Below are 19,642 nucleotides of genomic sequence, written 5' to 3'. Positions count from 1 at the left end.
CCTTCACATGTGTGCATTTGACATTTATCAATTAAAAGTGTCCTAAATTAGGATAGTGTAGAAAACGGAAGGAACCCAAAAATGTAACGTTTGTGTGACCTCTTAAACTTATGCTTTTGAAAATACTTTTTGATTTTTTTTTTAGAAAAATGACCCTGCGTTGAAACAACATTAAAAGTTTGATGAAAATGTAATTAAAAGGCACTAAACAGCCTGATTGCGGCTTCGCGGACACCTGATATGTGCGTGCACGCGCACTCGGCTGTGTGTTGGTGGTGACGTCATTAAGAAGGATGGCGAGCACAGGACTGCTGTTGGCTCGAGGCTGCTGCCGAACCGCGAATACAATTACAGGTGACAAACTTACATTTAAACTACATATATGTTTACAAAATTAAACATGCGATATTTCTAAATGAGGTTAGATTAGGTCACTTTAAAACTACATATCAGACATGCGTGAATGAACTTTGACACAGTTACTTCAGGTCACAGGTGAATCAATGCAGATACAGTAAATACTAATGTATATCATACATTTTTATGTAATGACAATTATAAGATATTAATAATTTAATTGGTCTGTTGCAGGTAAAAAATAACATATAGTTTATTATTATACAGCATTATATATTTATTATATTATCAACAGTACCATATTTATTGTTACTGTAAATACATTATAAGTTGCGTGTTCTTGTTTAAACAGCTTAAGAAAGTTTCAGAAACTGTGTACATTTTTATGACTTTGGTGGCCAGTACTTCAGTAAGTTCCCACAGGTTTACAGTACTAACATTGATTAGTAATATTAATAGGCAAAATATTAATAATTGAATGTTGTTATTATTATTATTATTATTATTAACGTATTGAAGATACTTTGTGTCATTATTTACAGTCTGTGTTTTATATTCTGACATTTGTCTCACACACCATGTATAATAATCACGTGCATTTGTTTATAACTTGACCATTGTTCAATCTCATCTCACTGTACATTGATCTACTTTATAGTGTTTATTTCAAAATATACAGTTTCTTTGTCCTGTTGTCCTTTCATTGGATACACTGCCATGTCATGTGACTGTGACAGGTGGGAGGGGGGAATAAACTGGTACAGAGGTCACGCTTTCAGGAGTCTGGGATACTAGGCCAAAGGTCACAGTTTTATCTGTTACATTTATTAATTATAAGTACTGTCGGGATGCTATGGCACAGTGACGTAAGATTTTAATACCATAAAAACATTGAAATCTTGCCATATTTTTATACTATGGATTTTCTATGTACATATGCACTACCACCACCACAATACATGAACCATGAATGTTTTAATAAACATAATTTATTTGTGATTAATATATAAATGTTTAATTGTTTATGGAAAATAGACTTTGTTCAGTATGAAGGTCTCTGTGACCTTCAATGATTGACACTTAAAGTGATTGTGTGTATTTATGTTTTGGGTCATAGGTCATGGACAGAGACGTCTTTCTGTATCATCAGCTGTGCTGGGTAGTAAAAACATACAGACTAATAATTAAGACCTTTTAAATGATTGTTTTCAACTGAAGTCTCTCTCGCTCTCTCTATTTCTGTGTCTAGCACGCACTCATGTCAGTTATGAGGTCAAGGACAATGTCGCTGTGGTGCGAATCAATGATCCCAACTCAAAGGTTTGTTCTCGCCTAACATTGGTCCTTTAGAATAACACTTTAATTATTTCTATCTATTAAAAATTCTCCCGGCCCTGTTTTGTGTGACTTAAAAATAGCATCTATAGTATATCGTAGTTCATGTTAAGTGCGTGTGCAGGTGAATACACTGTCAAGGCAGATGCAGGCAGAGATGACCGAGGTGATGAGAGAGATTTGGGGGAATTCGGCGGTGAAGAGCGCCGTTGTCATCTCCAGCAAACCAGGATGCTTCATCGCAGGAGCAGACATCAAGTACCATACACGGACACACACACAGCTCCTCTGGTTATTTTAAAGACTCACATTCATCCGCATCTCTCTCTCTCTCAGTATGATCCAGGCCTGCAAGACACCAGAGGAAGTGACATCACTCGCACAGGAAGGTCAGAAGATGTTTGAACAGATCGAGAAATCTCCCATCCCTATTGTGGCGGCTATAAATGGCTCCTGTCTGGGCGGCGGTCTGGAGGTCAGCTCCTGTTCTTGAGATTTCATTTACTTTAGGGATTCGCTTGACCGTGATAAAAACATTATCAACATTTTAAATGGACTTTTCAAACGGCTTAGGTTGTTTATAGAAATGTTCCTGGCAGATATAACTCAAATGCACATCATGTGAAATCACCCCTGTTTGGTTGTATACCTAGACTCTTGTTAGCAGCAACAAAGACCCAGGGGATCGTCCCCTTTAATAAAAAGAAAACCAGCAAATATTTCATGTGTGCTGGATTGCTGACGCTCATTCTTTTCTCAGTTTGCTATTGCCTGTCAGTACCGTGTGGTCACTAAGAGTAAGAAAACGATTCTGGGCACCCCAGAGGTGATGTTGGGACTGTTGCCCGGGGCCGGAGGGACTCAGAGACTGCCTAAAATGGTGAGGAGTTTACGGACACTCCCTAACTTTCAGATCAAATACGTTTCTTGACACATGGTTTCCTAACATTGCAGTCAGTATGTCTTATAATGATATGTGTGCGTGTGTTAGGTGGGCCTCCCAGCAGCATTTGATATGATGTTGACCGGCAGGAACATTCGTGCCGATAAAGCCAAAAAAATGGGTCTTGTCCATCAGCTAGTGGATCCTTTGGGTAACTCTCACTCAGTTTAAGTTTCCTAACGTTTTTTTATTATTGAAGCTTATGGTAAGAGTGTCTGTGAGATTTATTGTTTATAGTGTTCATGTAATGGAACTAAACTGAAGTATTAATAATATGTAAACTTGTGCAGGCCCAGGACTGAAGAGTCCAGAAGAGAGAACTATTGAGTATCTGGAAGAAGTGGCTGTTGATATGGCCAAAGGTCTCGCCGGTAAAAAAGTCAATGTGGAAAAGAAGAAAGGTTTAATGCAAAGTAGGAAACACACACACAGACTGTTTTCAATCAGTTAATGATAATGTAAAGATTTTAGAATATTTTGTTTCAGAGATGCAGGATTTTGTGATGGGTCTGCCACCGGTCAGGAAACAGATCTACAAAACTGTGCACAATAAAGTAATGAAACAAAGCAAAGGGCTTTACCCTGCTCCACTGAAGATCATAGAGGTACACACACTCAGTACAACACACACCCAACACTCACTACTACTTGACACACTCACACACACACTACCAAACACACACACTCTCACTATCAAACACACTCACTCACTACCAAACACACACACACACACACCACCAAACACACTCAATACCACACACACACACTCTCACTACCACACACTCGCACTACCACACACACACTCACTACCAAACTCACTTACTACCACACGCACTCACTACCACGCACACACTCACTTCCACACGCACTCACTACCACACACACACACTCACTACCACACACGCAAGCACTCACTACCACACACTCACTACCACACGCACTCACTACCACGCACACACTCACTTCCACACGCACTCACTACCACACACACACACTCACTACCACACACGCAAGCACTCACTACCACACACACACTCATTAACACGCTCGCGCACACATACACACACTCACTCAATACCACGCACACACTCACTTCCACACGCACTCACTACCACACACACACACTCACTACCACACAATCACTACCACACACGAACACACTCACTACCACACGCGTTCACTACCACACGCGCTCACTACCACACACGCTCACTACCACACACACTCACTACCACACGCGTTCACTACCATACACGCTCACTACCACACACACACGCTCACTAACACGCACACATACACACACTCACTCACTACCACGCACACACTCACTTCCACACGCGCTCACTACCACACACACTCACTAACATGCTCACGCACACATACACACACTCACTCACTACCACGCACACACTCACTTCCACACGTGCTCACTACCACACACACACACACTCACTACCACACAATCACTACCACACACGGACACACTCACTACCACACACACACTCACTAACACGCTCGTGCACACATACACACACTCACTCAATACCACGCACACACTCACTACCACATGCGTTCACTACCACACACACACTCACTAACACGCTCACGCACACATACACACACTCACTACCACGCACACACTCACTTCCACACGCGCTCACTACAACACACACACATACTAACTACCACACAATCACTACTACACACGAACACGTTCGCTACCACACGCGCTCACTACCACACACACTCACTACCACACGCGTTCACTACCACGCGTGCTCACTACCACGCACACACTAACACGCTCAGGCACACATACACACACTCACTCACTACCACGCACACACTCACTTCCACACGCGCTCACTACCACACACACACACACACTCACTACCACACATTCACTACCACACACGAACACACTCACTACCACACACACACTCACTAACACGCTAGTGCTCACACACACAAACTCACTCAATACCACGCACACACTCACTACCACACGCGTTCACTACCACACACACACACTCACTAACACGCTCACGCACACATACACACACTCACTCACTACCACACGTGCTCACTACCACACACACACACACTCACTAACACGCACACATACACACACTCACTCACTACCACGCACACACTCACTTCCACACGCGCTCACTACCACACACACACTCACTACCACACAATCACTACCACACTCACTACCACACACACACTCACTAACACGCACACATACACACACTCTCTCACTACCACGCACACACTCACTTCCACACGCGCTCACTACCACACACACACACACACACACACACTCACTACCACACAATCACTACCACACTCACTACCACACACACACTCACTAACACGCTCGTGCACACACACACACACACACTCACTACCACACAATCACTACCACACACGAACACACTCACTACCACACACACACTCACTAACACGCTCGCGCACACATACACACACTCACTCAGTCACTCACTACCACACACACACACACAATCATGAACTCACAAGTGTGTGTGTGTTCATCAGTGTATACAGACAGGCATTGAAAGCGGTCAGACTGCAGGATATCAGACTGAATCGCAGGTCAGTTTTCTATTGATTATATGACATTGATATTTAGAAAAAACAAGTGATATAAGAGATTTCATCTTGATTGTCTTTCTAGAACTTTGGCAAGTTGGCGATGACATCAGAGTCCAGAGCTCTGATTGGTCTGTATCACGGCCAGGTGGCCTGCAAAAAGAACAACTTTGGGAAGCCAGAGAGAGAAGTAAAGTATGTAAACTGGGAGGGGCTTAGAGAGCAAAGCCATCAGGACATTGATATGAATGAGTGTAATAATGTGTTTATTTTTCAGGAAGCTAGCTGTCCTGGGGGCGGGACTTATGGGTGCAGGAATCGCTCATGTATCAATTGAGAAGGGCGTGGCCACAATCCTAAAGGACACGACAGGGGAAGGACTCGCCAGAGGTCAACAACAGGTGTACAAAGGGTTGGTGAAAACAGAAAATTGCAACACAAAAGAAGATAAAGCCTTGAAGACTAAGTCAGACATAAGCTGCAGGTCATAGTGTGAGACAGCAGAGAGCACTGCACATCACTGAGGAAGAGGAAAATACATCTCACAGCCACAAGATGTCAGGCTTTTAACTGTATATGGTCATGAGAAATCAGGGAATATCAATATTAGCTGCTTACAATAATAGTAAACATACATTTGCGCAAATATGTTAAGCTTTAAAATATTTAATGAGTTTAGAAAATCCTTTATATAAGGAAAGTTTCAATAAAATTAGTTATTCATTCAATTCATTTGACAAATCAGTATAAAGCACTTCTTTGTTTAAGGGCAAGAAAAATATCATAAATCACTTGGTAATTTCAGAAACAATAACTGTATAAATCTATACATAATTAAAGACACAGATCATCCGAAAACACAATCCTTTATCATTTATTCTCCCTCATTCCAAACCTGTATGACTTTCTTTCTGCTGCAGAACACAAATAAAGATATTTTGATGAACGTTGATAACCAAACGACATTGACTTGCATTGTAAGACATTTCTCAAAATATCTTCTTTTGTGTTCCAAGAAATTAAGATGAATACACGATGACAACATTTGTTTCTTTACCTTTTAAATGTCAAACAATCAAATGTTGTTTATTTTCTGTGTCAGGCTTGATGACAAAAGAAAGAAGAAGAGTCTTACGACGTTTGAGAGAGACTCGGTTCTGTCCACGTTATCAGGACAGGTGGACTATCGTGGCTTTGACACAGCGGACATGGTGATCGAAGCCGTGTTCGAAGACCTGTCAATCAAACACAAAGTGGTGAAGGAGGTTGAGGCCGTAAGTTCAAATATATGTATATATAGATAACATGATATTTAAAGAGTGTTTACTTCACAGTGAGCTTTACCTGTGTGCAGGTTATTCCCCCCCACTGTATCTTTGCCACCAACACGTCAGCTCTTCCAATCAAAGACATCGCAGCAGCCAGCAAGAGACCTGAGAAGGTCTGTATATTTGAAAACACTGTTAAAGATACTTTGATCATTTACTTTAAACATTCTTTTGCGAAATGGTGTCTAAAAAGTATACTGATTATTGGGGATTTTTTCCTGGTACTCGCAGATACAGATGCCTGTACATTTTCACAGTGAGACCAATAAAATAGAATAGCTTTTTAATTACAACTCAAACTTAAACACATAGTGAAAAATACACATTTTTAGGTGCTTTTCACAAACTTTCATGCACATTTCTCAGTTATGTCACATGAGGTATCGGTCTTTGGTGAGTGCGAGTACATGAGCTTTCTATCGGGCCCGATAGCGATACTGGTATCGTTGCATCCCTACTGATAATTATTAAAGCTGCAATTCACGACTTTTGCTAAAATCCTGTAAATGAAGAGATGTTTGTTGCTGTATTTTAATGTACATGTGTGTTTGTGTTTTAGTTGATTGGGATGCACTACTTCTCTCCGGTGGACAAAATGCAGTTACTGGAAATCATCACAACGGACAAAACATCCAGAGACACAACAGCATCTGCTGTATCCGTGGGACTCAAACAGGGGAAGGTCATCATTGTAGTGGGGGTGAGAACATGTGTGTTACTCGTGTACAGTAGTAATATTTTACATTACATTAAAGTTAACATCCTGATCTGTGACCGTATGCGTGTGTGTTTGGCAGGACGGTCCAGGGTTTTACACCACACGTTGTCTGGCACCCATGTTAGCAGAGGCCGTCAGAGTCTTGCAGGTATTTGCTTTGATGCTTAATTGTTTTAATTATTTGATATCATATATCATCTTTATCTTCTCTCGTGTGGATGCAGGAAGGAGTTGGGCCTAAGAAACTGGACGTCTTAACCACAGGATTCGGTTTTCCTATCGGGGTTGCGGCTCTTGCTGATGAGGTCGGTATTGACGTGGCGGCTCACGTTGCAGAGGATCTCGGTAAGGCGTTTGGAACACGATTCGGGGGAGGAAACGTCGAGGTCTTGAAGACGATGGTCCAGAAAGGCTACAAAGGTACATGAAGCACAATGTTGCTGGACTATCGAACTACAAAAAGGAGAGGGAAGCACCTGTGAATTTAGCAGTTAAAAGTTTTATATCATGTGTTTGTGAACATCAGGACGAAAGTCAGGAAAAGGTTGTTATGTGTACGGAGCGAAATCCAAAGACAAGACTGTGAACTCGGGAGCAGAGGAGATTCTGAAGAGCTTTAAACTAACAGCGCCCCCTGCTGTGTAAGTCACTCCAGTAACACAAACAGAAGATGAGGAACGCGTTTTATTTTCATAAAAATAAAGACCTCATCATCCTCTCTTTGCTTCTTTAGCTCTGCCGATGAAGACGTTCAGTACCGGCTCGTGTCTCGATTCGTGAACGAGGCCATTCTGTGTCTGCAGGAAGGCATTCTGCCCGACCCTGTGCAGGGAGATATTGGTGCAGTGTTTGGACTCGGCTTCCCACCTTGTTTGGGAGGTAAGACACATTACACATTCTAGTAGTTGATATTGATGTTATTTATGCGGTCTTAGCACATGAAGACACACCATTGCGGTGAATTAAGAATGAATGTTTCCTACAGGCCCGTTCCGTTTCGTTGATTCGTTTGGAGCCGACAAGCTGGTGCAGAAAATGAAGCGTTTTGAAGAGGTTTATGGTAACCAGTTCACTCCCTGCCAGCTGCTTGTCGACCACGCCAAAGACTCCAGCAAGAGATTTCACAAGTGAAACTTTATCACTGTTACAATCTTCTGAAATTGAAATATGGGGTTAAAATCGTCACGGAGAAAGCAGTGCACTTTTTACAAGATGTTCAGTTATTAAATGTTATTTTAAGGAGTAAATTTAGCATTTTCAGTGTTGGCCTGTACAGAATGCAGCGATTGTCATGTTTTTTCCAATGATTTTCCTTCGGTCAGGCAGAAGATGGACATTTACATTGTTTGTTGTATTGTTTTGTAAAGTTTCATAGTTTGAATGTTTGCAAATGATTCTGATACAATAAACCCAAAACCTATACATTCAACGCCAATGATAGATTTCTTTATTTTCTTTCTTTATTTGTGCAGCACTCAACCTTCAATTACAAAATAAACTGGAAAGAAATAAACAGAACGTTTATATTTTCTATTCACATATAAGAACCCCAAAACAGTTTTTAAATGATTCATCTGAAAAGAAGACTAGTGAGCAATCTTGATTTATTCTTTTCTGTAGCTAATCCTTCAGGATTCAATTATACAAATGATGAAATTACAGTACAAATGAAACACACTACCGTTGTTAAATATTATTCAAAGTACAAATGTTTCTACAGAGGGGAATCTGTTAAATAAACATCCCAGAGGTCTCTGTGAAATGCTGATATAACACTTTAGAAGTGATACAAGTTTGCTAAAACATTCTCAGTACAGCTCTGACTCACACACACACACACACACACACTCCATCAGTGTGGGCTGCAGGTTAGTAAACTCTTTCATTACTGTCCCCTAATTACAGTGTGTTTCTGTCTTAACACTGTAAACCCACACTGCTCTTATTAACATGTACATCACAAACGTTTTATTTTTAAATCTCTAATGCTCTCCCAGCATCTCTCTCACGTCCTGTGTGATAGCAAAGCGAATAAGCATGTAATGCCTCAAGCAACATGTGCTTATTTCATACGTGTGCTTTTTCTTAAGTATCGCTTCGACTTGTGCTATAGGTCTAAATTGTGTTTTCAAATATATATATATTTTTTATTGTGTTTTATTGTGTTAATTAGCTGGGTTTTTTGTTATTATGGCTCAAATCAAAACCAACCAACTGAATTAATTGAAAATAGTCATCTCATTTTGGAACCAAACTCCTCACTTTTCCTTTTTCAGGAAATCAGTTTAAAAACAATTATTTCACTTGTGTCACTCCCGGCACAGAAATGACACACTACAGCTTTAATGGCAAAGTCAACTGAGGGTGTTTATATGTAGTCCTGCGGTCTGTCACCTGCACGGCCATGAGAACGCACGTTAGCATGTTCAATTGGACAAGAGCATTATTAAAGCATTTCAGTTTGCGTCCTTGCACATAAAGTCATGATAACTGCAGACATTTGCGCTGTTTAATTGACCATCTTTACAGAAAGAAAGAGAGACGCTAGAAAGCAGATCTTTCAAGAACCCTTAAAAGACAACAGAACACCATCGGATGAGCTCTAACAGTCCGCTCAAGGCACTCCATAATATTCTCCATCTAAAAATAACAACAAAACATCAAATAGTGCTCGATAATATATTAGTCACAATCTGTCTGTCCTTCAATTAGAGAGGTGTATATTTTTACAATAGAAGTTTCTTTCCTTCACACACACACACTTACAAAACATCAGACACACACACACTATATTTTGGGTCTCCATCCCTTGATAAACTGCATGATTTTTTTGACCTGGAGTTTGGTGAGGTTAAAGTCCTCTGACAGGATTTCCTCAGTCAGCTGAGTAAAAATAGAGCCGTCGATTCTCTCTCGACTGAACAGACCAATCACGTCGCCCGAAAGGCCTATGAAGCGCAGGCTGGAGGAAACCTCTTCCACCGAGAGCCAGCAGAGCTCTGCTGGGGGTCGCCACGACGACCCAGCTCCCCCTTCAGCACCTCTTACCATGGTAACGGATCCGGAGGCGGGGTTTACCGTGACCGTGTCCTCTTCTGAACCCTTTACGTTTCGGGGCGGAGGCTCTGGACCCCCCTCTGAACCTCCCTGGGTGGCTTGATGTTCCTGGGGGGTGGGGCTAATGAGGTCAGGTATCAGGGTGGGCGAGTCCCTACCAGTGGTGATCCAGTCAGAGGAGCCGAGAGCATGGCCGGGATTGGCGAAAGGGTTAAGAGCGCCAAACGGTGCGAAGCGGTTCTGCGCAACTGGCCGTGGTCTGGGGCAGGTGGAGTAGTTCTTTTGGGCGGAGTCAGTGCTGAGAAGAGGTGTGTTTAGAACGTTGGAGGTGTGGGCCCCGCCTCCTCGAGGGTGAGACCAACAGGCCTGAGCAGGACGGGTGAGATCAGGACTCACGCTGGACTCAGAGGTCACGCAGTCGGCCCAGGTGCACGGGTAACAGTACAGAGAATAAGAGTCCGGCGACGGAGAGCTACTGCCACTGCGAGGAGCCGAACTGTAAAAGAAATTAACAATGTTGTGTCTTTTATTTTGGGATTTTTTGCTTTATAGAGGACACATATGCATGTAGTAAAATATCTATAAAATAAGCTATTTAACAGATGCTTTTATCCAATGCGACTTACAGATGAGGTAAACAACAGAAGGAATTCGGACAACACAAGGACACACGCATTTCAACTTCACAGTCTCTCTATTTAAACAGGAACGGAATCACAAATATTGAGGACTCATTTTGCACATATGCAATTTCTTTGTTCACTACCATCCTATAGTAAACTAAACCACAAGAAAACCATTTCCAAAAGTTATATCTGTGTGTGTGTAATTACCTCTCGTGCAGTCCAGATGAATAAAACGAGAGGTTTGGGCTGAGTGGCTGTGTGGGCGGGGTTTGATGAAAACGAGGCGGGACCGGTGGGCTTGGGGCGGGACCTTTAACACAGCGGGGTGGAACAGGAGGAGCATTCAAGAAACGACACTCCTCTTTCACCTACAGAAAGAAAGGCAAGGAGGGAGTAACTGTTACTAAGATACAGTGTGAAGACATCCTCTATATTAAACATTCCCATTGTTGACTCCCTCCACGCTCAGACTGAATGTGTGTGAGTAAATGTTCCTTTTATTTACAGATAATATTGAATACTGGACATTGAAAAACAAACAACTAAATAACTAATAAAAACGTGTCGTTACATTTTTTTTGCTGGAAACTATTGAAAGCGTGCACAGCAACTTGATTATCATGTCCTAATAGTTACAGCTGTGATAAACTGTCAGAAGCCTTTATCCGTCTAAACGTCCTCCTCTGGGACTCAAAACTCAGGGATTCTGGGATACAGTTAACTTCCTCCACAAAAACACCAGGAACTGTGTGTGTGTGCGCGCGTGCGTGTGTTTGGGAAGCTAAATTACAGGCCAGCACTGAAGCCTTTATGTGGGAGAAAGTGGAGAAACAGAAAGGCTATAATTCTAGTCAACAGAGTAAAAAGCTCTTCTAGATCTACGACCGGATGACACCAGCAGTATGTTTCTCTGCGATTATACGCTGTTTCAACGTCATACAAACAAAACGTTTATTTCTAGCAGTAAAATAAGCGATTACGTCTCTCTGAATGCGTGTGCTGTGTTCCGGTAAGCGTGTGCTCATTTTATTCGGCCTTTAAAAGCTGCTGTATCAATAATTTAGTGTTGAGTGTGAGGCAGCGGGGCTCTGTGAAACTCTATAGACTTCAATGCACACATGAGTGTGATGGGGTTTGTGTGTGAGACCCGCAGAAGAGAGAGAATCTCATGGGAATAGAGTCGAGGTCAGGCGTGTCCAGGTCAGACTACTTTTTAAAAAGTTAGTCATTTTAGTGTTATCGAGCAAATGCATGAAACAAAGCGAAACTATTTTTTTTATAATAATAATTTACGAGTTTAACGGTTTAGAAGGGAAGATCAATTCAACGTCACTTAACTTTATCAATAGGTACGTAAAGTGCAATTTCATGTTTTAAACACAGAGGGCGATAGAGAGGCACGATGAATAGGTTCGGGGTTAAATTTGACCTTCAAATGTTTTTGTGAGATTTCCCCAAATTTAACTAAAAATGAAGGAAAGCGCTTTGCTTACAGCTTCTGATTTGGGTGGGACGGGGGGTGGAGTCGATACTCTTCCTGCTTCCATCTGCACCATAGCGACGTGGGTGGAGCCCACCGTTCCATCCGACGATGTGGTAGTGGAGTGAAACGATATGAGGTTACGCTCCGCCTTCATGCCGCTCTCAGTAGTCATCCCAAAGCTTTCAGACGTCTGATTGGTCCAGAGCTCCTCGTACGGAATCTCCTGCGTCTCCGTCGACCAATCAGGGGTGACGTATTCCCGTTCCTCTCCGTCGCTAGTGGGCAGCGTTTGCGAGTCGCCCAGCGAGTCTCTGCAGCCGTGCGAGATCGTGTGCGTGACAGCCCCGCCCCCATACACGCATAAAGACAGTCTCTGCAGTGACGTCCCCAGCTCGTCTCGTCCGTAGCCCTGAACGCACACCCGAATCCGCCGCGGGCTGAGACACTCCTCTGAGAAATCCGTCTTCACCTCCCGTACGGCTCGCGAGTAATCGTCAGGGTTGAAGTTTTCCTGGCAGCGTAGGGCACACTGCAGCACCACCTGCTGGTACGAAGTGTCCGCGCGCAAGAGTCCATCAGGCAGAGTGAAACGTGGCATGTCCGTCAATAACAGGAAGTGAGAGGGCGTCACTTCCTCTTTGCGCAGTACGCAGCAGAGGACGACCGTTTTGCTGATGATGCTGAGGAGTTTATATCGATGGCCCTCGCGGATGGCGTGCTGATCGTACAGGTTGCGTGGAGGTCGTGAGGGCACGGACACGTTCACAGGCAGGCGCACGCGCTCGATGATACTGCGCACGGTGTGTTCACCTCCCTGCATCTGCAGTTCCTGCGGCGAGCGCGTGCAAAATCGGCCGCGGCACTGGAACGGCAGACTCACGCTCTCATTGGTCCGATGATTCATGCATATCAAACATGGCATCTTTGTGCGGGCGGGACGTCCCAAAGCTCCACCTGCCTTGCCGAGACGGCGTAGCAGTGTGGTTAGGCGGGATTTCTCGCGAGTTGATTGGACACAGAGCAGCTCTGCCTGACCCATTAGAGTTAGTTCGTCACCCGCCTGTAGAGAGAAATTATAGAGCTCGCTGTCTTCTGTAAACTCCCCAGAAACCACCTACAGAGAGAGAAACGTATATATTAATACGAATAATTTGATGGTAAGTAATAACGTAAAATTTCAGGTTGAACACTGTTGTCAGTCATTAACGTTGTGCACCTTAACACTGAATGTGATCGGCTCCATGACAAACACGCGATCGGGAAACATTCCAGCGATTTCCTCCACGCTCCCAAAATACTGGACCGGCTCACGTACACCACGATCCTGATCCAATAACTTAAACTTCCCTGAGGAGACAGAGAGAGAGAGGTTTACAAAAGTTATAGTACAGCCGCGGAAAAAGTTAAGAGACCCTTTCGATATTCAAAAACTAGAGAAACAGGCCAAAAAAATTACAGAAAAGATGCTCTGTATTTTTCTATTCACTCTTAAGCAATACAACAGTAATATTTATACATTATTCACAACGTTCATGTGTCTTGTCATGCTGTCAGTCCTTCACATTGCTGATGGATGACTTTATGTCTCTCCTGAGGTTTGATTTTGTTGAATTCAACAGACACGGACTGGAATGGCCATAATACATCTAGAAATTGATTGAATGAAAATCTGAAATGGCCTTATTTTCTTCTGTGACGCATGGGCCTAAAACTTTAAAACAACACATAATTAAACAGCAAGTAAAGTTTATGATATTCCCATTTAGAAAGCTAAGAAAATGTGTGCTCAGCGGTAAAACGTGTGAGAGAGCAAATCTTTCTTTTGCAATTGTCTTTTCTCATAGTTTTGCTTTTCTGTTCTGAGTTCATCTATATACAGTACATTACATGTATTGAGTTAAAAAAGAGAGCATTTCTAAGAATTATATAGAGATATTTTCAAGAATTGATTTATTGTATTTCAGAGCAAATCAAGCACAAGAAAAATGTTGCTTTTAAAAATCTGATATTAAAACTATCAAGATAACAAAACATAATTGGAACGTGCAAACCAACCAATCCCAGCGGTTGTGAGTTTCATCCAACCAATCATAGAGCTGCTCTCGACCGACATTTAAACACACACAAGATCTCTGTTCACCAAACAAAATTGTAGTTTTTATTTTATAAACCGAGATCTGAGCGGTTTAAAGGTTCAGTTTGCGTTTTAGTCCCCTACATAGTGTCTGAGAAAAGGGAACTGGAAAAGAACTGTGTGATAACATTATAAACACTTCACACAGTCGCTCTTATTAAAATGCATTAAAAAGAATCAAATATATTTACAATACACACATTTTTATTTTAACAAATGTGGTTTCAGCGTTTTATCCGATCAATATTTGTTCAATTCAAACACCCTCATATTAGCAGAGCTTAGGGGACATTTTAAAGTCTTGCTTAGCTAGAAACATACAGAACATGCAATAGACACAGATGTTAAGTGTCAGATTGTGTGCAAGTAAGGGAAAGTTTCTTTTATGTTAAAATTCTGTGATGTAAGAATAATTCAATCATCATCTCTCAGCTGTGTAAAAGTCATTCGTCTATACTGTAATTCCATCTTCTGTATTATCTGTCTCTATCTGAGAGACCCGGAGACACGGCGGAGACACAAATGACCTCATCTCACTCTCAGCATCTCGCTGCGGCCGGAAACCCCAGCAGATGATCTCATTGGTCACCTGACCTAATGGTGCGAGTGGCGGGTATATTAGGTAACGGACGTCCCGGGAGAGGAAGTCCAGTGCGGTAATGTCTGCTATTCCGGAAGCTCGGAATAACGGGCTCCTCGCGGCTCCCGCGGGAATGACGTCAGGATGAAGTAATGATAGCTTTGACTTTATGAATGAGAGTTTTGAGTGATGGGGTCAGGTAAGCCTGCTGGTGAATGATATAACTACATCATAACAGGGCTAAATGTGTTATTATTTTGTATGTTCTTTTCTGAACGTGATACAACAGCAACCGATATTACATATAACAGAGTGTGTGTGTGCATGTGTTTATTAAAGAAAGCGAGTTTTACTTAATTAAAGATATTTCTCAGGCCACAATTAAAAAGAAATTCAATTGTATTGAAATCGGGAAAAAGAACTGGGCAGCTACATTCTAAATGAATCTTAAATATAAATCATTGCGATATAAAATGTGAAAGCCTCAACGAAAATGACATCATATCATATAATATCAGGTGCTAACCATCTTTTTCATTAAAAACATATATAATAATTAATTTAGTTTGTTTAAGCTTCAAATGAATTATTTGTCATTTCAAAATTTCCTTTTTTTTAATGTTCAAATTTAAGTTCTTTTTTCTCACCCTACCAGCAGATATTTTCTGTAAAAGCATCAAAACAATTATAATGTATCTTGATTTAGGATTTTTAGATATTTGTATTGAAAAACAACTATATTATATCTATTTAAAGTTTAATATTTTTATGATAAAAAAAATCGGTTTCTATCATGTCATGCATCTGATGACCAATGTAGATGTTTTGGCAATATTTGTAAGAAAACACTGAATTGAGGCTGACTGGCTGTGTGTGTGTGTGTGTGTGTGTGTGTGTGCGTGCGTGCGTGCGTGCGTGCGTGCGTGTGTGTATGTCTGGAGAACAGTGCAAGTGAACATGTGTGATGTTAAGTGCTTGAATACAACAATCAATATACTGTTAACAAGCAATCTCTCTCTCTCTCTCTCTCTCTCTCTCTCTCTCTTTTTTCTCTGGTCTGAGTGTGTTTTAATAGCTTGTATACTCTCAGTGGATGAAGGAAGATCAGGGATTTAGTGAATGGTTTTTGTTTTCTAATACTGTGTGCTTAGATCTTGTGTTTTAAGTGAAACAGCACTGGGGTCAGTTAGTGGTCCTACCTGAAGGTATCGACACATCGTCCAGCATATCGCGTGTTACGTACCTTGATACTGTAGTGGGATGTCTATTTTGGGTCCGATCACGTAATGGCCCTCTTCCAGGGTGTGGGCCGTGACGGTGGTCCACTGTCTGCAGGAGTGAAGGAGGATGGTGTCGTCCTCTGACAGACCCTCCACATTTTCACCTGAACACAAACACAAACACACACATTATCTATCACGTAAACACTGATACGGAAAAGAAACAAACAAATGTAGCTCTAATAGACATCAAATTCATATTGACTGTTGTTGTGGAGACCAGTGTGTGTGTGATCTCTCTTAAACACACACACATATCAGGTCTTTAAACTTGAACACGTGAAATCTACGGTGAGAGAACCGAGGTCATCAGACGCAAGCCACGTCACCTCACGAACATCACACTGATCTCCTCCTCACTGAAGAAAAGATGAATGAGAGAGAGCGAGGGAGCGAAGCTGGTGAACTGTATTGATCTGGTGTTAAAGGAATTCCTCCCAGAGACGAGTCTCAAAACAGATGCTTTTACCCATGGAACAATGCACGCGCACACACACACACACACACACAGTGCAGATTGTCTGTTGTGTAATTACCACTGCCGGTACTGATACAGTAAAATATCCACCTACACAAACAAACACATTACAGCAGCATCGAAACAAACAGGCCCATATAAAGATTCAAAACAGATTGTATGCCAATGAATGAATGAAGGCAGGCAGGCAGGAAGGAAGGAAGGAAGGAAGTAATGAAGGAAGGAAGGAAGGAAGGAAGGAAGGCAGGCAGGAAGGAAGGAAGGAAGGAAGGAAGGAAGGAAGGAAGGAAGGAAGAAAGTAAGGAAGGAAGGAAGGAATGAATGAAGGCAGGCAGGCAGGAAGGAATGAATGAAGGCAGGCAGGCAGGAAGGAATGAATGAAGGCAGGCAGGCAGGCAGGAAGGAAGTAATGAAGGAAGGAAGGAAGGAAGGAAGGAAGGCAGGCAGGCAGGAAGGAAGGAAGGAAGGAAGGAAGGAAGGAAGGAAGGAAAGAAGGAAGGAATGCAGGCAGGCAGGAAGGAATTAATGAAGGCAGGCAGGCAGGAAGGAAGTAATGAAGGAAGTAATGAAGTAATGAAGTAATGAAGTAATGAAGTAATGAAGGAAGGAAGGAAGGAAGGAAGGAAGGAAGGAAGGAAGGAAGGAAGGAAGGAAGGAAGGAAGGAAGGAAGGAAGGAAGGAAGGAAGGAAGGAAGGAAGGAAGGAAGGAAGGAAGGAAGGAAGGAAGGAAGGAAGGAAGGAAGGAAGGAAGGAACGAAGGAACGAAGGAACGAAGGAACGAAGGAAGGAAATCAGATAAAGTCTCCCCTGTTTATTTACACACCTGTCTGCATTATAGTTTGTATTTTCACATTACATCCACTTGAATAAAATCAAGGTCAAGTTCCAGTCTATCAGCAGATTCAAGTTAATATGCACATAACTTTACATTATGATTTTGTGTCTTTTGGTAACGTGGACCAGACATTATGCTGAAATTCAAGATTACATTTAGGAACCTGTTAAGCAAGTCATACAAAGACTTGTGTGTGCGTGTGATGAATTATACACTTCTGAGACATTCACAAATCAAATCATTCAATAGATGACTTTCATTCATTATTTTTACAGTAAAGCTACAATCCTTTACAAACAAATGTAGGTAACACTTTCCGTTAAGGTTCCCTTTATGAAGCATTTATAAATGTGCTCATAAATTATCAAGAAGTCATTTAGAGATGCCTTATAAAGCAGTTATAACTGCTTGAATAAAATGTGTGATTCTAATGAAATACCAAATATTGAGCAGGTGTGCAACATAACACCCTACAGTGTCCAGTCTGACAGCCGATATTGCAAACAACAACATTTACATTTATACATTTATGCATTTGGCAGACGCTGTTATCCTCTGCGACTTACATTGCATTATACTATACATTAGTTTTTTGTAAGTACGTGCGATCCCCTGGGATCAAACCCACGACCTTGGCCTTTCCAGCACCACGCTTTAACCACTGAGTGTGGATTATTATCAAGATAATAATGAATCTGCTTGCAAGTTAAAAAAATAATGAATAAATACATTTATTGAGCACTCATAACATGCGAGTAAAAATGGCTCACTATTTGGCAGGTCTCCCTCTTTTCATTCATGCAGTTATAACTGCTTCATAATGCATTGGTAAATGACTTATTAATCTTATTAAATGCATTATAAAGGGTAACTTAATGTAACGTGTTACCCAAATGCATAATAACGGTTCAGTTTTCAACATTTATAAAAGCATCTAGTAAGTCACACAACAAACTTCAAACACTACCTGACCACTGGCATCGACCACAATCCATAACACCGTTCCTGGAGTACGTTTAGTAAAGCATTGTGTGTGCAAAGCAAAGGTCGTGGGTTTGATCTCAGGGAATAATGTATAACTTCAATGCACTGTCACTTTAAATAAAAGCAAAAATGTCATCTAAAGGGTCACACACACGTTCACAGCCTCTCACCTGTAACACACACACACACACACACACACACACGAATGTAAACGTTGACATTTCTCATTTTGTCTTCTTCGGTTGTGATTGTTGAGTAACATCTTCTGCAGGAGGTTGTTTAGTATTCAACACACACAACAGCACATTACATCATTAACATATGAAAAGAGCTGCAGCTCTTTAACACACAACACACACACACTGTCAAACGAAGCCAAATACACACGTTTCTGTGTAACAAACACGAACAACATTTGATTTAAGTTCCCACGACACACACATTTTAGGATCATACCGCGATTTTCAACCATACCGAACATTTCCAAACTTAATTTGCATAATTAGTCTTTACTGACGTATGAGTGAAACGCGATCAAAGAGTGGATATGTTGGTCGACTGTAACGTGTATAACGTCACTTTATTTTAACACTGTGATGGTGTTAACTAACTCTCGTCGGTGTTTCTTACCTTGGCTCAGCCGCACGAGAGTCGGTAAGCGGAATTTGCTCACGATCACGTCCAGCGGCAGCGACACGGAGCTCCACGAGAGTCCGTTAATGCTCGCGGATAGTTTCTCCATCTTTCATCCGTCACCATCATCATCATCACGAGCATCACGGGGACTGAGCGGAACCGGTGTCAGGAGGACATCGCGACATGATGGAGAGAGACGCGCGAGACAAACTCTGAGGTGATGAGCTGTGGAGGATCGCTGAAGCGCGCGAC

General features: G+C 41.9%; 2 protein-coding genes across 2 annotated transcripts; one reads left to right on the top strand and one right to left on the bottom strand.

Annotated features, from left to right (window-relative positions):
- Window positions 1-13: 13 nt before the first annotated feature.
- hadhaa (hydroxyacyl-CoA dehydrogenase trifunctional multienzyme complex subunit alpha a) lies at window positions 14-8,799 on the top strand. Its single transcript, XM_079475509.1, has 20 exons — window positions 14-354; window positions 1,475-1,516; window positions 1,607-1,677; window positions 1,817-1,950; window positions 2,029-2,167; window positions 2,453-2,572; window positions 2,684-2,786; window positions 2,926-3,048; window positions 3,122-3,240; window positions 5,198-5,254; window positions 5,337-5,446; window positions 5,529-5,663; window positions 6,354-6,525; window positions 6,606-6,692; window positions 7,139-7,279; window positions 7,377-7,445; window positions 7,522-7,717; window positions 7,824-7,938; window positions 8,031-8,176; window positions 8,283-8,799. Exons 1-20 carry the CDS (start codon window positions 294-296, stop codon window positions 8,426-8,428), a joined length of 2,286 nt encoding a protein of 761 aa, XP_079331635.1. The 5' UTR covers window positions 14-293; the 3' UTR covers window positions 8,429-8,799.
- A 1,285-nt stretch (window positions 8,800-10,084) lies between these two features.
- On the bottom strand, window positions 10,085-19,496 carry gareml (GRB2 associated, regulator of MAPK1-like; the record flags this gene model as incomplete). The annotated part of the gene is made up of 6 exons (XM_079475531.1): window positions 10,085-10,850; window positions 11,188-11,348; window positions 12,474-13,577; window positions 13,680-13,810; window positions 16,421-16,561; window positions 19,385-19,496. 6 exons carry the CDS (start codon window positions 19,494-19,496, stop codon window positions 10,085-10,087), a joined length of 2,415 nt encoding a protein of 804 aa, XP_079331657.1.
- Between the last annotated feature and the right edge of the window lie 146 nt (window positions 19,497-19,642).

The sequence above is a fragment of the Barbatula barbatula genome (assembly GCF_947034865.1).
Source record: "Barbatula barbatula genome assembly, chromosome: 15".
Lineage (NCBI taxonomy): Eukaryota > Metazoa > Chordata > Actinopteri > Cypriniformes > Nemacheilidae > Barbatula > Barbatula barbatula.
This window is presented reverse-complemented; position numbering and strand designations above follow the sequence as displayed.